At 45.7% G+C, this 19,722-nt stretch overlaps 1 protein-coding gene across 1 annotated transcript in view; it reads right to left on the bottom strand.

Annotated features, from left to right (window-relative positions):
- The window catches only part of LOC308170488 (leucine-rich repeat and fibronectin type III domain-containing protein 1-like protein), a gene marked incomplete at both ends in the record, with an annotated part of 32,535 nt that extends 13,021 nt beyond the window's left edge, over window positions 1-19,514 (bottom strand). The window contains one exon of the mRNA XM_080545277.1: window positions 18,127-19,514. Within this exon, the coding sequence (XP_080401403.1) occupies window positions 18,127-19,514 (1,388 nt within the window). The remainder of the gene's footprint in view (window positions 1-18,126) is intronic.
- Between the last annotated feature and the right edge of the window lie 208 nt (window positions 19,515-19,722).

Below are 19,722 nucleotides of genomic sequence, written 5' to 3'. Positions count from 1 at the left end.
CGGTGCCCCCTACCTGGCTGAGAGGAAGTGGGGAGGAAAAGGAGGGTTGCTTCCCGACTATAGGTGGTGGGTCCCCTCCCCCCCCCTCCCCATAAGCTGATCTGAGTAGCAAAGTGTGTGCGTGTGTGTGTGCGTATGAGTGTGTGTGTGTGTGCATATGTGTGTGAGTGCATGTGTGTGTGTGTGTATGCGTGTGAGTGCATGTGTGTGTGTGTCTGTGTGTGTGTGAGTGCATGTGTGTGTGTGTGTGTGTGTGTGTGTGTGTGTGCGTGTGTGTGTGTTTATGTGTGTGTGTGTGTGTGTGTGCGTGTGAAATTCTGGGAAACAAATTCTGTTGAATAATAGATAACATAATAACACAGTTCCATGTTTACCGCCGCCCTCAAGGCTTACAGCGATGGCCCCGTATTCAAATGCAGCAGGCGTTCGCCTGTCTGTCTGCGTGGTTTGAAGCAGGGTCTGAGGGTCCACTGGACTAGAGGTTAGGTGTACTTCATGGTGCTGTATGCCTGTGTGAGTCTACACAACTTTTTCAAAAAAGTCCTTATTTTTATTCAGCATTCAAGCTGGCATTTCACTTCACGCCCCCATCCTCTTCTGTCGACCAAACTAGACTCTCCACTGCAATGCATCTTCTCAAAAGACAGGCTCCTTGTTTATGGTATTTTATTTCATCCGAAAGAGAAAGAGTGAATAAACAGCGACAGATATCCGAAGGCGTCTAATTTTTCACCGTCCCGGCCGTTAAGCGTCTCACCAATCGTCTCTTAGAACAGCCGTGCCTTTTTTACCTACTAAAAGAGCTATTTACACACAACGACCACTAGTTGGCCGCTTGTAAATTAGCCTGCTTCATACACAGATAGCAACAACAATAGCTTTATACTAGCTTATCCTGATATCCACACTGAGGACCCTATCAGGAGCTCTCATTCAATGTCACTTCGACTATGCCGTAACATCATGGTACTATAGAACCACAAAGGCCCTAAAAACAAGACTCCAGACAGCCCAAAATAAACTGGTTAGGCTTCTGCTAGGCCTCAACCCTAGGACACATCTAACCGCTGCTCATTTTTTGAGCCTTGATTGGCTACGAGTAGTTGACAGAGTGCAGCAGCTTGCACTGGGCCTGGTCTTCAAGATACGCTACACCACAAAGACACCCAAGTACCTGTCAACATACTTCCAAAAAGTGAACAACGTCCACACATACAATACCAGAGGAAGCTCCACGAACCACGTTCAACCGCGTTGCACCACAAACAAGGGGTTAAACTCGTTTGCAAACTATGCAGTAAAAATGTGGAACGCCCTTCCTATAATCTTAAAGGAGTGCAAAACACTGCCCACCTTCAAAACCACTCTCAAAAAACATTTACAGGAGGCTGCAATCCGTAACTGGACCCTCTAAATCAAAAATCAAATTAAAAGACTACACCCCCACCTGGACTACCCTCTATTCTTGTTGTTTTGTTGTTATGTCTCCCACACCCCCCCCCCCCCCCCCCCCACCTGAAATACCCTCTGCACATACTAGTTGTTTTGTCCCACCCCCCTACCTGGTCTACACTCTGAGCAAACGCAATGTTATTATGTCGCCCCCCCCCCCCTCCCCCCGCCTAAATCTACTGGTGTTTTTGTACCCCCCCCCCACCATGACCACACACTGTACATACTTGTTGTTTTGTCCCCCCGCCCGAACTACCCATTGTACATATTATATGTCTGTCCCCCTGCCCGAACTACCCACTGTACATACTTTGTGTTTTGTCCCCCGCCCCCACCTGTGGTGTATGTCCCCACCTGTCCTACCCGCTGTACATACCTTATGTTTTGTTGTATTGTTCTTCCCATGTTGGATGTATGTTTATCTTGTAGATAGTACTAGTTATTTGTCTGTATTATCTTGTAGATAGTACTAGTTTTTTGTCTGTCTTACATGTAACGATGAATTAAGTATCAAGGACCCCAATTGAAATAAGCCAGTGGCTTTCTTGGGTTTTTATCCTGTTAGTTGACCTTGTATGTAATATGTACTTTCATGTACCTACTTCTGCAAATCTTCTTCTAAAATAAAGTATTCAATCAATCAATGTGATTTTGAAAATGTAAGGATACTGGGTGGTAGAACGCACATATCTAGGAAAAGTCATGAAAGGAGGGTCTTGAAATGTGATTGCAAGTGCAAAGATAGAACATTTCTCGTTAAAACATACGCAGACCACTGACGTCTATGAACCTCTGGTGTCGGTCATCGCAGGATGTTTACGCGTGCAACTTCTCTTCCTACCTAATCGTCACAAAAAAAACTGATCTATTGTCTACAAAGCCCCCCCCCCTTCATCCTGCATCGTGTTCCATCGCAGAGATGGAATGCGAGACCCCATCCGCCACCCTTTGGATCAATCACTGTCACAAAACCACAACAACCAACCAACCAACCAACCAACTAACAAAACCAACTGTTCACGGACATCAGAGACCCGTCGAAAACGACAAAGGGCCTTGAAAATTCCCAGGATCTCCACCACCATTAACGGGAAGACACCCTCCTCGCGATCGTTCCATCCTCGTTTCATCCCGAGATAAAAAAGAGAGGCGCCTGGCATCTCTGCCGACGGCAAAATGAAAATCCCGGTGGGTGGCTAAAAGCAACAGTTGGAGATTGCGTAAAAAAAACGACACAACGTTTCCGAATCAAAGGTATTGGAAGGGATGAGTGACTTTTTTGGTCGTGGCGTATCGACGGTGCTTAGCGTTCGCTGCTATTTATAGCCCGCTTACATCGCCTTCATTCTGTCTCCACCCCGGTCTAGGGTACAATGGTGTGTTCCAGCGCCTTCTCTGAAAGCGGCATGGAACGGTAGATAATAAAGGCCCCCCGTGGTGAACAGAGGATACTTTTTAGCTGCAGGTTAACAGTCGCAGTCTCTGAGTCTCTGAGCGCTGGGGTAACCCCCGTATCTTCACATGGGCAGCGAAGTCATTTTAGAGGGAATTAAAAAGCTCCCTCCGAGAGAGAGAGAGAGAGAGAGAGAGAGAGAGAGAGAGAGAGAGAGAGAGAGAGAGAGAGAGAGAGGGAGAGAGGGGGGGAGGAATGAACAGAAGAACAGCATTGCGACAGGACACGGCTATTCCTGATTGGTGTTGCAATTACAACGGAACACAATGTCTGAACACAAAGAAGTATCTCAACCATCTCTCAGTACAAGGGGACCTCTACTACTACACACACACACACACACACACACACACACACACACACACACACACACGCACACACACACACACTACAAAGGGACAGACATTTCACTTGTGCTCAGGAGGGGATGGGATTACGATGCGAGTCACCGACCACAGACAGACAGGTTAGCGATAAAGGTTGAGCATCATAGTGTATAATATATACAGTATATACTGTATCACAGCTCGCTGTCTACCAGAAGGATGGTCATTTCCATTGACCTTTATTTAACTACCCTCTGAATAGCTTTTCAATGGATCCTCATTCAAAGCTGCCCTTCAAACCCACCTTTTCACCATCGCATTCAACCTTTAGTAGCTGTTTCACTGTTTCTTGTTTTGTGTGTTTGCCTCGCTGGCTCTGTTCTGTTCGTCCCATTCCCTTGTAAAGCGACCTTGGGTTTGTGAAAGGCGCTATATGAATTGAAGTTATTATTATTATTATTATTATTATTATTATTATTATTATTATTATTATTCATAATAATAATAATAATAATCGGGGGCCGTTATTATATGTGACCATGCAATGGTGTCTTCATGGTCGTCATCGTCATTATAGCATTGACTGTAGAGACCTGCATCTCTCTGTATCATCATCATCATAATCATCATCATCACTTCCACTACCGATCAATGTCACCACCACCACCACCACCACAATTACCACGATTCATGATCATCGTCCTTGTCATCACAATCATTAATCGTCCACATTTCCGTTGACATCTTCATGATCGTCATCATTCCAAGCATCTTGCTGTGACACATCCATCAAAACCTACAGGACAACAAGTGTCAAGTAAAGGACCTCTCCCTCCCTCTCCCCTGCCTGTCATGAATACGTCTGCCGTGGAAATGCTAAATAACATAATAACATGATATAACTCCCTTCCCTTCCATGAAAAAAACGAACAACAAATGACAACAAACTCACAACATTTTCAGTAAACCGGTTAATGCATCATTGTTGTTATTCCTTCCTAATGTATTTCATGGCACAGCAGAGACCAGTAATGGTTAGTGATAGACGCATGTCTCTCAGGCTTTTATCTGTCTGGGAGAGAACCTTTGTGTTGCTGCTAATTGTGAGACTGATAACAGAGAGAGAGAGTACATCGTGGAGGGATAAAAGACATTATGAATAAAAGAGAGGAGAGTAAAAGTAATGTCTCTCTTTCCTTTCTGCCAGCGTTCTAGACGGCCATGCTTAGAGTGCACATTTATGCAATTATATCTGTGTGTGTGTGTGTGTGTGTGTGTGTGTGTGTGTGTGTGTGTGTGTGTGTGCGTGCTCTAAGTGCGTGTGTTGTTGTGTTGTCCGGCAACACTTTCTTTATTTTCTTTAGAAAAAGTTAAAAAGTTCATATTTGATAAAAAACGATTTTGTATAGTTCATAAAGAGAAGTAAAGTTGATAATATTTATTTGTTGCTAAAAACGAACTATTTACAACTGTTAACAATGTATATACATATTTTAGTTAATATTTGATGTAGTGACATCACTTCCTGTTTACCGCAAATCTACTTCCGGTTTGGGAGATCGTTCTTTGCCAGAGAGAGACCGAGACGTTATGTTTGTTCTCCATTCATCATTCAACATCCATGTTCAGATTTACACAAAGCAATGTTGTAAGTACGAAATATCAAGTGTTGGATTGGTAGCTTTATATATTAGTCATCATTTGTTGGGAATATTATGTTTTTAGTTATTATTTTGTAGCTAGATTGTTAGGCCAAAAAGCGGACTTTCTAGCTAACCACTGTTTGTTTACATCCTGTTGAAACATGTTTTGTGCTGTTTGTCTTGCAGTTTTTACCAGTTCAATATACTGTACCTGATTTGAAAAGCCATCCTACGCCTCTTTCTTTGATGGACTTTATTGACAAGGTTTAGCTTGATGTTAAGAGAGAACATCACAGTTGTCATTCACACAACCAGGTGTAAACATATCACAAAACATATCCTTTAATCCAATAAGCTACTGTATATCACCTCGATGTACTACTTAACAATTTATGCAGTACCAGTCAACATTTTGGACACACTTTCCCATTCAATTGAATGGGGAAGTGTGTCCAAACTTTAGACTGGTACTGTATGTTCACGTTCTACTAACTCTCTGTAGCTGTGCACTGTTTGGTTAGTTGAAGTCAGCCATTTGCAGTGTCCGAGACCGTTAAGTGGGTCTGGCAGCCATGGCAGCTAACTGGACTTCTTCACATCCTGAGTGTTTGATGTGTGACACACCGGCGGGCGCGCACACACACACTCTCATTCTCTCTCTCTCTCTCTCTCTCTCTCTCTCTCTCTCTCTCTCTCTCTCTCTCTCTCTCTCACTCTCTCTGTCTCAATCTCTCTCTGTCTCTCTCTCTCTCACTCTCACTCTCTCTGTCTCAATCTCTCTCTCTCCCTCTTTCTCTCTCTCTCTTTCTCAATCTCTCTCTGTCTCTCTCTCTCTCAATCTCTCTCTCTCACTCTCAATCTCTCTCTCAATCTCTCTCACTTTCTCACTCTCTCTCAATCTCTCTCTCACTCTCTCTCTCATCATTTCCAGTCTTCTTGCTAGGCCAGGCCACGTCCTTAGGGGGAGGGGGGGGGATCCCTGATCACATGGGCTGGTGGAAGGTGGGTGATCAGCCTCCCCCGAAGTGGACCGGATGAAATTGGAATTGAAGCCGACAGGTTATCAACATTCAAACAGGAACCAGAATCATTAGCCTGCTTGTCTGAACCTTCCAGAATGTCTGAACCTTCCACAATGCTTCCGTAATAAGGCACCACAAATGTGTTTTTTTGTGTTGTTTTGTGTGCGCATGAAATGCCAGACAGTATCTTACACTAACTTCACATACAGTAGAGACATTTAGTGCCTGATGTGAATATTACTGTAACCTGTCTGGAGTGCACACTTATATAGCGCCTGTATCCAAAGCGCTTTACAACGGCCTCTCATTCACCTATTCACACACACATTCACACACCAATGGCGGCCAAGCTAGCATGCAAGGCGCCGGCTTGGCCCGCTCACTGGGAGCAATTTGGGGTTCAGTGTGTCGGCCAAGGACACTTCGACATGTGGCCAGCCGCGTCTCGAACCGCCGATCTGCCAACCTTGCGATCATTAGACGGCGGCTCTACCTCCTGCGCCACAGCCGCCCCACACTGTCTGATAACCATCTGGCCCAAACAAATCTCCCTCCAACACCCAAACCAAACCTTTTCAATCATCTCAAACTACCCTGACATGTAAAACGCAAAGGTAGTCCATCCACACAGAACGAGTAGCTATGACAAACGCAGCTGCTACCGTACAGACTAAGGCATGCAGGCACTTCCAACACAATGCCAGTATAAATCTCTCTGTGGATGCACTTGCGGATCAATACATTTGATAAACGGGGTGAAAATATGGCTTGGCGAGCCACTTCCTCAAATCTGTTCAGATTACATGAAGTGCTGAGGAGTTTAAAGAGCTTCAGAGGAAAGCAGTGTGGGATTTAGAACACCTTCATGCGTTCCAGTGAAATCCTAGCCCATCCAGGACCCCCTGAGGGGCTTAGCAAGAGACTTACAGGAGAAGTACCCCCGGAGAAGAGGGGGTTCACTGTTCTCTCAGTGGGTCTTCCTTGAGTGTCCTTGGTTACTGAATTAGATTCCAGTGATTTCAAAAGTCAAAGGTAGGACAAAGCGTTTATGTCCGTCTGGGTGTTTTGGGATAGGACCCGTGACAAAGTGGAGCATAAACATGCATAAAAAAACCTACAACATTTACACACATTTTTACTGCGAATAGCGTTTATCCGCTATTAGAAGGTTTTGCTGCCTCGACATCCAGTATAGACGTTAATAAAAAACCTACAACATTTACACATTTTTTACTGAGAATAGCGTTTATCCGCGGTTTACATAAACACATTTGAAGGTTTTAGTACCTCAACATCCAGTACGGACGTTAATAACACTGTTTCAGTCCAGAGCTCCAGGCTTGGCCTCTAATGAGGCACGTCACCAAAGTGTTTCTGTGATGGTTCGGATTGTAAAAAAAGAGGCATTTTCTTTTCGCTAATCCTTCTAATAATAATAATAATGTTCCTGTCAGGGACATGTATCTGATGCACCATTAAGTCGGAGAAGTAGAGCAACATGGTGATAGATTACTGCAAATAATATGATTGTATGTAAATAGAGTACAACTCACAACTGTGTACCGTGATCCGTGAACAAAAAAACAAATATCAATTACCATCATCCACACACAAGCACCCTATTGATTTGTAATTTGTAAAGCCATTATTTTAATACATGCAACATGATTTGCAAAAGCATTGCTCAATGTAGGTATTCAATACGTTAAATAGAACACTGCAGCATTAGAATCAGAATGTTGGCACTAACATTCTGCCTCTGTAGAGGTTTTCAAAACAAAGTAGGGCCTCCAATTTGATGCAACCTAAGCAATGACATCCAATAGCTAATAGTATTGATCTATGAAACAAAGCACTGTTTGGAGAAAAAAAAAGACAATGAATCCTATCCAATTAAGGATAATGGACCTATCGCTAAGCCACGCCTCGAAATATAAATTGTCCTCAGAAATTGAATTGCCCTCAGGGCTGGAGCCTGTTTCCTGATTCCGTAGCGTGAGGTAGCTTGATGTAGTACACCCCCTGGACATGATGCTGGTATGTCGCAGGGTCTTACCGCCCAATCCAACCCTTAATGCGGAGTGCCAAGCAGGGAGGCATCGGCTACCATTTTCAGAGTCTTTGGTACGACTTGCCCGGGGATCGAACTCACGACCTCCCGATCTCAGGGCGGACACTCTAACCGCAAGGCCAACTGAGCTGGTGGACATGTAAAAAAGGTATGTTCAAAACAAAAGATCCAGAGCGGAAAGTCTCTGTCCAAAAACTATCTAATAGTACCAAAATGATCTAATGAAAAAACGAGTCCCCTTTTCCTTATCGTTTCCGTAGAGTCAATACAGTAGCACCGAACGCTCAATCCATCCCCGATCCGTCATGCCAGTGCTGTAGCTCCCCTGCCTGATAAGGTCCATCAAATGTTCACTCTTCAATATCTCTCTCACATTCTGCTGCATCCGATCATTTAGAACGAGACAGGCCTGTTGTGTCGGCGGACATAAAAAATCACTACAGCTTCCTTCGCTAGCCGCGGTGGCTGTCACGTGTCGAGACGTTTAATGAATCTACACACTCTCAGGGACTGAGGAGAGGGGGGGCGTGTCAACACCGGTCAACACCGGTAATTAAAAATTGATCTGGGGGGCGGAGGAGGAGGAGGGATGATGAAAATTCAAAGCAAGACGCCAAGCAGGGAGAGGAGGAGGACCGCGGGATCGGGTCGGCACGGGGCCCGGGTCTTTTCGCTGAGCTCGGCTGTATCTGAGAGGAAAAGTACAGAGCTGCGGCAACAATAGCCAATCACGCCCATGCAACTAGAACCAAGTGGCTCTTTCTGACCCCGCAAGCACTTCATTCATTATATTTTCCACGGTTGAGTTTAATTGGCAGTCATTACAGCAGGTATGTGCCACTCGGCGTCGAACGGGCAGTTGTCATCATGGGGCAGTCATCCAATTAGTTTCTATTAGCGAATCGTGGAGTTCGGGGAGGACAAAGACGCTAATGTGTAACTAAGCGTTTGATGCCGTGCGTTTGTGTACAGCAGGGAATTAACTCAGAATGCATATAATGAGGCTCAACAACAAGTCGTGATTGAACAGTATACTAGCAAGACTCAGTAAACAAAAGATGTGACGTTAGCATTTATTAAATATTCACTACGACGCTAACACGGTTGATGTCGCAGTGCCGTTGTGTTGTGATGCTACTATGTTGTATTAAGTGACGCTGTGCTTCTTCTGTCATTCTGTAATAAAGGGTTAATGGCAGTGAACCTCATTATCACCCTCTGAGGACAATAAATAGTATCTATCTACAATGAAACGTAGCACAACACTAAGGTAAGTGTGTCGACTGTCACTTCGGGATGGAATCGGAATCTTTCCAGATATGAAACTAGAATATTAGCATGGGAGTTTTGGGAGTTTGAAAGTGAGGCCTACATCTCACTAAGGGGTTAAACGGAGACATACAGTACATGTGCCACAGCCTTCCAGCAACGAGACGTTCTCTCTGAGAGCCTGATGTCCTGATGTCTGATTGGCTGGCGCTGCCAGTAAGGCCTGGAGGGGGGGAGAGCCTCTCGTGACGTTAGAATTATAAGGTTCTATCTAAATTTGTCAAAAATTGATTTTTTTACATAATCTGATCCATGTGTTTATTAATGCCTGTGTGGTGTTATTTTTAAAATGTTGAAATGTTTTAGTTGGTAATTTAAAAAAATACAAAGGTTCCATCTCACAGAACATAATGGAATGTAAAAACTTTGACACTCAATATATCTGAGCTACCCTAAACGGAGATAGAACCTTATAATTCTAAGCTCACGATAGCTCTCTCTATCTCTTGCTCCTCATTTTACAACCCACATGGTTGGCTGGGATAGCCTTGCTATGCTAACTCCCAGTTGACAAATGAACCACCTGCCAATCGCTTCTGGCAGAGGGCAGCTTCCAGCACATCTGATGATGATGATGATGATGATGATGATGATGATGATAACTATACTACTTACTTTGTCCTTGCCATGCCTGGTCTTGATTAACCTATTATGGCACGGCCACCTACTATGGGTTTCGCTTCCATTGGAAATATCCTTCATCACCAAGGACAGTAGTCAAAGGTGAGGGGGGGTCCCTTTTATTCATTAAACGACTTGACCCTCTGTAGCCTCTAATCAACTCTAATCTAGTCTCAAAGAGATTCCATGTAAGATAGGTTGCTTATCTAGGCCCCCTCCTACCTTGCCGACCTCGCCCTCGTCCCCCTCCACACCCCCTCCCGTTGCCTCAGGTCTGACGACCAAACCACCCTCAAGACCACCAGGACCAAGCTCCGGACCTGGGGTGATGGGGCCTTTTCAGCCGCAGCCCCGTCCCTCTGGAACGCCCTCCCCAACCACATCAGACAGGCCAACACCCTGCCAACATTTAAACAGGCCCTCAAAACCCACCTCTTCAAGCTCGCCTTCACCAGTTAACCCTCTCCCCCTCCCCTTCCCATGTGTCCCCAGCACTACCTTAATTAGGCCCCTATACTTTCTTTTATTTATTTTTTGTTTCTTTTTATTATTACTACTCAATCTTTTCAGTTTGTAAAGCGTCTTTGAGTGTCTAGAAAAGTGCTATAAGTCTAATGTATTATTATTATTATTATTATTATTATGTGCTGGTACAGACAGTCACGTGTTAGTGGGACGATTGTATGTATACTGGGACAACCCTCTCACGAGGACCAGGGGGGTACGCACACCCCCGAGCTAGAGAGGCGAGGAGACAGAGGATGTCTTTATGCCTCATCTTAAGAGAGGAGGGGGCACTGCCCACTCAAAAGAACGGCACTGGCGTAATGTTCAACTCAGAAAGGACAAATGGGGACCCCTCCACCACCGGAGGAGAAGAGAAGCGTCAGTGTTCAACAGAAGAGATAGGCCATTTAGAAGTGCTCTAGACCCTAACCCCTAGATGTAAATGCTATCTGTCTGCGTACAACAATCAATCCACACATTGCTCAGTATTGGAATCTCCCGAATCCTTCCTAGACAGGAAACATCTGAAATAGAATCAGAGAAAATACATTTGTCTCTCTCGTTGTGAGGAGGGGGCACTGCATGCCCACTCGAAAGAACGGCACTGGCGTAATGTTCGACTCAGAAAGGACAAACGAGGACCCCTCCACCAGAGGGGCTCGCTGGCTGGCGTCAGTGTGGATCGGTTGATCAGGGGTTGTAGGGCGTGGCTCCGCCCTCCCCCCCCGTAGTCTGGGGGGGGCACTCCGTACCTCCGTACCTCACGCCGGCTGATCCGATGATGGTCGGTCGGTCGGTGGGAATCCCCGGCTTAGGGGTGGTGGTGAGAGGGATGTCACATGACAATACATTGACAACGACAGCTTTAGAATGCAGAGGAGGAGGCTGAGGACCATCTACATTCTATGAGTCGTTCTATGACCATCTACATTCTACGAGCGCTCTCGTCTATGAGGTCACAGACGAGACACACAGATAGATGTGTGTCTGTAGCTGCCGGCGGGGGGAGGCAGCCAATCATTGGCCCCTGCTTGCCCTTTCCAGCAGAGCCGTACGTGAGCGGAATAGACCGGCTCGGATCAACCTGGAAGAAAACGGGAACGCCACTGGATTCTAAGAGGCCGGTCATGATGTGAGCAATGGCAAAGAAAAGGGGGAGAGACTTGAAAGAAAAACCTAATCTCCGAGGTTGAGAATCAAACCTCTGTTAGTGGGTAGTGGGTAGTGTGTCCGTGTCCGTGTGTGTGTGTGTCTGTGTGTGTGTGTGTGTGTCTGTGTCTGTGTGTGTGTGTGTGTGTCTGTGTCCGTGTGTGTGTGTGTCTGTGTGTGTGTGTTTCCACTTACGTACCTTGTCAGTGTGAGTGCACACAGTAATGTGCACCTGAGTGTGTCGACACACCTACTGTACTGTATGTGTGATTTCACAAAGACACAAGCGGCACAAATAAGATCTCACACGGGATGACAATCTTGTTAACCTTTAGCGCTGCAAATGACTTACTAGATTGCATCCCTGGCACACGCGTGACCTGGAAGCAAGCTAAACCGTAGCTTGACAGGGGTTAGGCAAAAGGAGAAGGTGGAGCAGGTTGTCCTAACCATGTCTGTCCCTTGAGACTCGGTCACATCAGCCTGACGCGTGGCATTAGTGGTACTGGCGTTGTATTGGTTTTAAAACAAACATCAATATTCCCTAATTGAGATTCCAGTATTTGTTTCCTTACTATCGGTTCATTAGGCAACATATGGATGGATCCCCTTCCTTGTTTGAACCTCCTCAAAGAACCTGATAAGGAGAAATTTCACTCAAATGATGACAGCCTACCTAGCCTATGACAGCCAAGCCTATGAAATCCCAGCGTTTCTCAGATCCTACACTAACAATATCTGTCACAGACGGCACTTATATCAAATTATTTTTAATCAATCAATCAATAAATAAATGATAACGGCATGTCATGCTTTTAGATGAAAAAGCCACTGATGAAATCATATTTAGCAGCTGACAGGATAGCGCTGTAACGCCTCGGCCATTAAGGAAGGCAATACCTACTTCACATAACAGTAATAATTACCACTACTCATTACCTAATGGGTGAACAACAACGGTTGCTGCTTTCTTTTTTCGAGTAATGTAAAAACAAACAGTGTTTGTAATAGATTCATCATCTGTAATGCCTCTGCCAGTTGGGAAGGCAGTAGCTATTTCACACAGAGTAGCACAGGGGGGGTCCGTTACCTAACCCAGTAAACAAAGACTCCAAAAGATGATACATCATTACATTTGTCCTCAGGGAAGCCGTGGGAAGCCTCAGGGAATGTGGGTTCAGATGACGTCTTTCTAGGACGTCCAGATGACGTCTTTAGGACGTCTTATGTAGTCCATTACCCACGTTCCGGCTTCCCTGAGGACGTCTTTTGGAGTCTTTGTTTACTGGGAATGGTTGTATGGAACAAGAATGGCTACATTAGGTATATCTCTATATTTTGTGTGTGTATATATATATATATATATGTTACGGTACATGTGGGAATACGGTACAAACTACGGTTAGGGTTAGGTGCTAGGGTGCTACGGTTAGGGTTAGGGTTAGGGTTAGGATTAGGGTTGGGGTTAGACATGCCAGCATGTACCACGTCGACGTAGCACCTAACCCTAACCCTAGTTTTCCCACATGTACCGTAACATATATATATATATATATATTATATAGACACAATAGACAATATGTAGATGTGCATGTGATAAATAAAGCATGTGACTTCTTTAGGACGTCTTATATAGTCCATAAGACGTCATCTGGACGTCCTAGAAAGACATCATCTGAACCCACATTCCGGCTTCCCTGAGGACGTCTTTTGGAGTCTTTGTTTACTGGGAATGGTTGTATGGAACAAGAATGGTATTTTGTGTGTGTGTATATATATATATATATATATAAGTATATGTTCTCTTTAATCCCGTCTCACTGGTGCAGGCTTGTTGCCGAGTCACAGGGAACAGTGAGGCGGCTCTGGCAGCGGCTCTGATATGCACAGCGCTTGGGGGCAGTCACAGCAATGTTATAATAGCGTCTTATTCTCTTCTATTTTCACTTCTCACACAGGCACAGCTGAGAACATAATCACTCTGGCCTATTTGGAGGGGGCCCCTTCAAGTACGCCATCAAAAGGAAATTGCCTGTCAGGTTTGAAAATAGGATAGCGTGGGTTTGGCATCGGTGTCTTATCAAAACAATTATTTGCTGTTATTCACATACTGCATACGGTATACGACTGCTCCATTTTCGCATCATCCGAGATGCAGTTTTTAAACCCCGGTGTTAAGTGTTTTGACATTTCTACTTACTGAGATATAGATATAGTCTAGATAGATGCACATATGTTGAGATGTACTGCCGTGGATACATATGTCAAATGTGCACATGCCGATGGAGTAAAAAAGAATACAAAATGTTGAACAAGCTATCATCATGTTTATACAAGTGAGTGAGAAAGCCAGAGCCGTTGTCGTCCCTTATATGTGTTTCCACTTCCGTTCACGTCCGTTCAGCACTGTGTTACGTCTGTAGTTTTACGACAGTTTGGACTTCACTACAGTGCCGTGTTCCGTTATGTGTTATGACGACTTACGTTAGGTGAGTAACACGATGTTGAATAAATGGAGTAAGCTCCGACTTGAAGCTCTGAGTATCAGTCTCCGTTATTGAACATATCACACTGATAGTTTCTAATAGCTATATTAACAGCACTTCTTAGCCTAACCCCCCCCCAACCCCACCCCGATATAAAACGACAACTTAACCTTCCATCCTTTGCATTCATAACACTGCTTAGCTGACATGATGTCACAGGATGACAATACGTTATTTCTCTCTCTCTGTCTCTCTCTGTCTCCCCCACTCTCGCTCTATCTCTCTCTCTCTCTCGTACTCATTCCTCCATCTCTAATAGAGCCTCATGCGGTGAGGTGATTTGAAAAGCAGAATGTGAAAGAGGGTAGACAGTGTGCGTGTCTGACGGTGGCATTTTCCCTCTTTTCACCGAAGCCCTACCGCAGAGAGAGAAGCGTCTGAGACAGGTGGAGGAAAGGGGGGGGTAGTGTCCTGTCAATAGTCTTGTAAAGTAGGGAACCGCATGGTGAGACTGTCAATGCCATCGATGGCGCTGCTGGCCTACGGTTCACCCCGGCGGTCCTGACTAGCGAATCCCCCCCGGCGGCAGCGTCAAACGTAATCTGTCTCGTATGGATGGATGTATGGATCAGCAAACATCAAAGGAATCGTGGAGAATATTATTCTCAGAAGCCGTGATCGTCACTGCAGGGTTACTGTTGGTTTAAAGAGATGCATCCTTTTTTTTTTTTTTTCGTAGTGCATATACATCTATCTGTCAGTTCAATGGTTGTTGTGTGGGAAAAAGACTACAAAGAATTTGACGGCGGGTTCATTTGGACGGGAAATATTCCTTTGGAGAGGCTAATAACCCGTGAGGCGTAGGCTGGGAGCTGGACAGGACAATGAGAGCAATAACATCATAGACATCGCATTCGCAACAGTCTGAAAATCAGCAGCAGATCATCAGCAGCCTTTCCCATATAGTGGCATATGGAATATAAAGGAATATGGACTGCACTTATATAGCGCCTTTTTTTGCTGCTCCAAAGCACTTTACAACCGCCTCTCGTTCACACACACATTCACACACCAATGGCGGCAAGCTGCCATGCAAGTCGCCGGCCCGCTCACTGGGAGCAATTTTGGGGTTCAGTGTCTTGCCCAAGGACACTTCGACATGTGGCCAGCCGGGGCTCGAACCACTGATCTGCCAACCTTGTGATCATTACACGGCGACTCTACCTCCTGCACCACAGCCGCCCCGTTATATGGAATATAAAGGAATATGGAATATAAAGGAATATTTCCCGCGTAATAAGCTGGCAGACACGGACCCCGTTCATTCCGTCGGCCCCAGTTGCTGTATGCCTTACACTGATTGGCTGTAAATAATCTTTGGGCTACAGCGTGTTGTGCCCTGGGACCTGGTTGGCAGCGGCTGTTCCGCCCGATCCACAGCACAGGTTTATAAATGACAGCCTTGGGGTGTTGTTGTTTATATGGGCATCTGGTCTCCCGAACCATGTCCCTCATGCAAATTGTGCTCCTCTTCCGAATCAATATGGAAAGACAGAGGGAAAAGAATCAAGTGGTGTCCCTGCCCTCAAGTCTTGGCAAAAACCTGATTCATCCAAAAAAAGCATGCCCCCCCCCCCCTCTCCCCTCCCCTAACAGGAAGTTGAGTTGTAAGAAATGCAGTGTGGTTTGGTTGACGTAATGTGTGGGTGCCTATGTGTACTATTGGTGTGAATGTACTCAGCGCCTTGTTGCGATGTCCTCCGAACCTTAAGTGGGCGTTAAGACGAGTGCAAGGGTACATAATATGGATGTGTAAAGGTTTACATAACAGAGTGTGTGTGTGTGTGTGTGTGTGTGTGTGTGTGTGTGTGTGTGTGTGTGTGTGCCTGCGTAAGTCTGTGTACGTGTTCGCTGTGTGCCCAGACCAATTAAACAAATCAGACAAATAGTCAATGAGGAACAGGGATCAGGGAGCCTGTTTCAAGTCATTAGTAGCAGATGAATTCACCTAGACTGAACATCTCTCCTGCTGCGTCCCTGTGAGTTCATTACTGCACCGTTCATTAGTTGAAACTTCCCTACAATAAACTGCCGACGAGAGAAGAGAAGCATCAGTGTTCAACAGAAGAAAGAAGGCCATTTAGAAGCACTCGGAAACAAACCCTCTAGATGGAAAATGCTGTCTGCGCCCAACAATCAATCCACACATGCTCAGTATTGGAACCTCAGAATCCTTCCCCAGAAAGGAAAGAAAGTGGAATCACAGAAAATACATTTGTCTCTCTCGGTTGTGACTGTGCATTTTTCCACTGCAGTAGTCGAACCGAGCCTTCATTAAAATGCAGCTGCCACCCTCTGGGAGTGGACGACATGAACGAGATCCCGAATCAATCTGCTCCCGCGGAGAGAGAAGTCATTGATCAGCGGGGAAAACTAAACAAGCCACTGCCATCAATCCTGGAGGTTTTGGGAGGTTGGGGCTCTGATACCGCCTTTTTCCACCAATGCCGAGGTAGTTCTAGTTCTGGGCTGGTGGTAAGAGCTAGTGCCGGGTTCACAGTTGTTGTTTTTTCACCTGAAAAATGCTTTCTCCGCAGTCATGTCTTCTTCTACTTCTGGACGGCGATTATGTTCAAGAAGAAAAATGGTTACCAAACACGTTTTGATTATTATTAACACTGAACGTAATATGTTAATTTGTTCATGTTAGCCATTGTTGTAAGATAGCTCAATAATGGCTAGCTATCTAGTATCCACTACGCTGGTATCGATCATATTGCAGTTGGCCCTCAAACTGCCTTCGTGGAAAACGGGTATGAGACAACTTGAGGAGAGTTTAATGAAAAGGAATGCAACTTTTCATGGTGAAAATAATGACTGAGAAAGAGCATGCTTTGAATAAAACAAAGTTCTTAATGGACCTAAAACGAACGACAACAAAACAAATTCCCTGTTTCAATATAAACCTTATGCAAGAGAAATCGTTGAAAAGAAACACATCTGTCTTTGACCATGACACATTCCAATTATTATCTCTTCAAGGTTTTGCAAATTAACTCCCAATTATAACTATAATCAGGGACTAATTATAATTATAACTATATTTAAAGGGACTAATTGTGTTACTTTTGCAGTCGTTTACATACTGTCTGCTATCAACTGCCCAAATATCAATAATCTATCAAAACATTACAAGTCCCTTTTGTTGCAATAGAATGGTAAAAGACGTGCACCACTTAATTTCCATTTAGTGATTGACAAATGTTTCTCCAAACATTTTGTGGTCTGTTGTTGACTGAAAGTCCAAGATTAGAAAGGATAACGTATTGTTTGCTTTGTGTGTCACCTTTTCGAATTAAGATACACAAAGGGACAACTGTGCAGACTTTGAGAAACATTAATTACAGACTGAATGGAATTCATTCAGTCAGACATCTTTCCCATTGTATCCATTTAAGACTGATTGTTTCTGATTATTATTGTTATCTTTTATGATCATTGCAGATATCATATAAAATGGCATCTTATAATTCATAAGATACTCATCTGTTACAGTGATCTAACAGCTTAAGCATCTCATTCATAAACAGACACTCATCACAGACTCATAAACAGACTCATTAGACCATCCTTAACACTAGAACAGCCAGGGAGGAGTAGACAATGTTTTATATCTTTGCACTCGATCAGATTTCAGGACCCTCCTTTCATGACTTTTCCTAGATATGTGTGTTCTACCACCCAGTATCCTTACATTTTCAAAATCACATCAGGATAAGCTAGTATAAAGCTGCTTTGCAGTTTTTCTGTGTAGGAGACAGGCTAATTTACAAGTGGCCAACTAGCATGTGTATACATATCGTCGTCGTGTGTAAATAGCAGCTTGAGCATTGTAAAGAGGCATAGCATTTGACCCCCGAGGCAGGTCTTATAGTAGGTAAAAATGCACGGACACTGTTCTAGTGTTAACCAAGCAATCAATCCTACTAAGTGATCGACTTAGAGGTCGATTTACCAAGATTTACCATATTAGGGATCCTTGTTATTAGATCCCTGTATGTGCTCACCTGTAGACGAGTGTGTCGTCCACCGAGCTGTTGTACTGGACCTGGTACATCCTGATCCCAGGAACGTGGTTCTGAAACGGCCATTTTATCAGCGCCGAGGTGGCCGTCAGCTCGGCCAGCACCACCCTCCTCTCTTGGGCCCGGGTGTCGTTGCTGCCGCCGGCCGCTGAGGCGGACTTCGCGGAAGTGAGGATGTCCGACGGCCCGGGGTCGCCGGGCTCCCGTACCCGGTTGGTACTGTTGGCCAGGTGAGGGAGAGGGTTGACCACCAGCTCCACCGTTCCCGTGGACTCCCCCGCCGCGTTAGAGGCGATGCAGGTGAAGATTCCGGAGTCCTTGAGCGACGTGATGTTGATGTCCAGGCTGCCGTTGCTGAAGGTGATCGTCCGCGAGGTGTTGGAGATCAGACGGTCGTCCGGTGCGATCCAGTGGATCTCGGGTTCGGGGTCTCCGTTGGCCTTGCATTTGAGGCTGGTGGGCTGCCCCTCCATGGCGAAGGTCTTGGGGGACTTCCGAGTCATGACCGGCGGGTCACAGATGAACTCCTCCTCCGGGATGGTCCAGAAGTACTTGGCGGTGAGTTCCGGGGGAGAGGCGCACGTCTCCAGGTCGTCCTCCCGGGTCAGACGCCGCAGCCACAGCAGCTCGCAGTTGCAGTGGAGCGGGTTGCCGCCGAAACTCAACACCAACGACGACAGGGGAGAGCCTTTGGACTTCGTGACGACGGGGATCCTCAAAAACAGCGGATCCGGCGGGATCTTTTTCAGCTTGTTGGACGTCATGTCCAAGCGTGCCAGCTTGTGCAGGTTAGTGAAGATTCCCTGGGGGACAAACTCTATGAGGTTATGGTCCATGTTGAGGGTGTTCACATTGGTCAAACGTCCGATGGTCTCCCAGGGGATGTCCACCAGGTTGTTGTAGGACATGTCCAGGTCCTCCAAGGTGCCCAAGAAGTCGTCGAAGGCGTGGGGGGAGATGTCGTGCAGCTGGTTGTTGGAGAGAATCAGATGCCTCAGGTTGGTCAAGCCCCTGAAGTGGTCGTCCCGGATGACGGTCAGGCGGTTGCTGTCCAGGTGCAGCGCCCGGAGCCGCTTGAGGTCTTCGAAGGTGTAAGGCATGATCTGGCTGATGGTGTTTCGCGACAGTGTCAGGTGGATGAGGCTAGTCATGTTGGCGAAGTCCCGCCTCCTCACGGCCGTGATGTAGTTCTCGGTCAGGCGCAGCTCCACCGTGCGCCGGTCAATGACGGTGGGCACGAAGAGCAGGCCCGTCTTGGCGCAGAGGATGGCCAGCGAGGGCGACAGGCTCTGACACATGCAGCGCTTGGGGCACAGCTGCCCCCTGGTGGAGACAGCCAGCACCAGCAGGGAGAAGATCAGCCGGTCCATCCTCCTCCTCCTCCGGCGCTCTGGAAAAACTGCAAGGCAAAGGACAGAAACTTTGGGTCAGGAAATAGTCCTATCAGTGCTATCTAAGGTGAGGCAGTGGTCGAGACATACTCTTGGTTTGATAAAGGAGAATTTTCATTGTTTTTGTCGCATACACAATTGTGACACCAGCTGGGCAAATCATAAACCAATTGCCCAAGTCATTTTT

The sequence above is a fragment of the Nansenia antarctica genome (assembly GCF_963989245.1).
Source record: "Nansenia antarctica genome assembly, chromosome: 14".
In the NCBI taxonomy this organism is placed as follows: Eukaryota; Metazoa; Chordata; class Actinopteri; order Argentiniformes; family Microstomatidae; genus Nansenia; species Nansenia antarctica.
The sequence above is the reverse complement of the archived record's forward strand: the minus strand, read 5'-3'. Positions and strand labels throughout refer to the sequence as shown.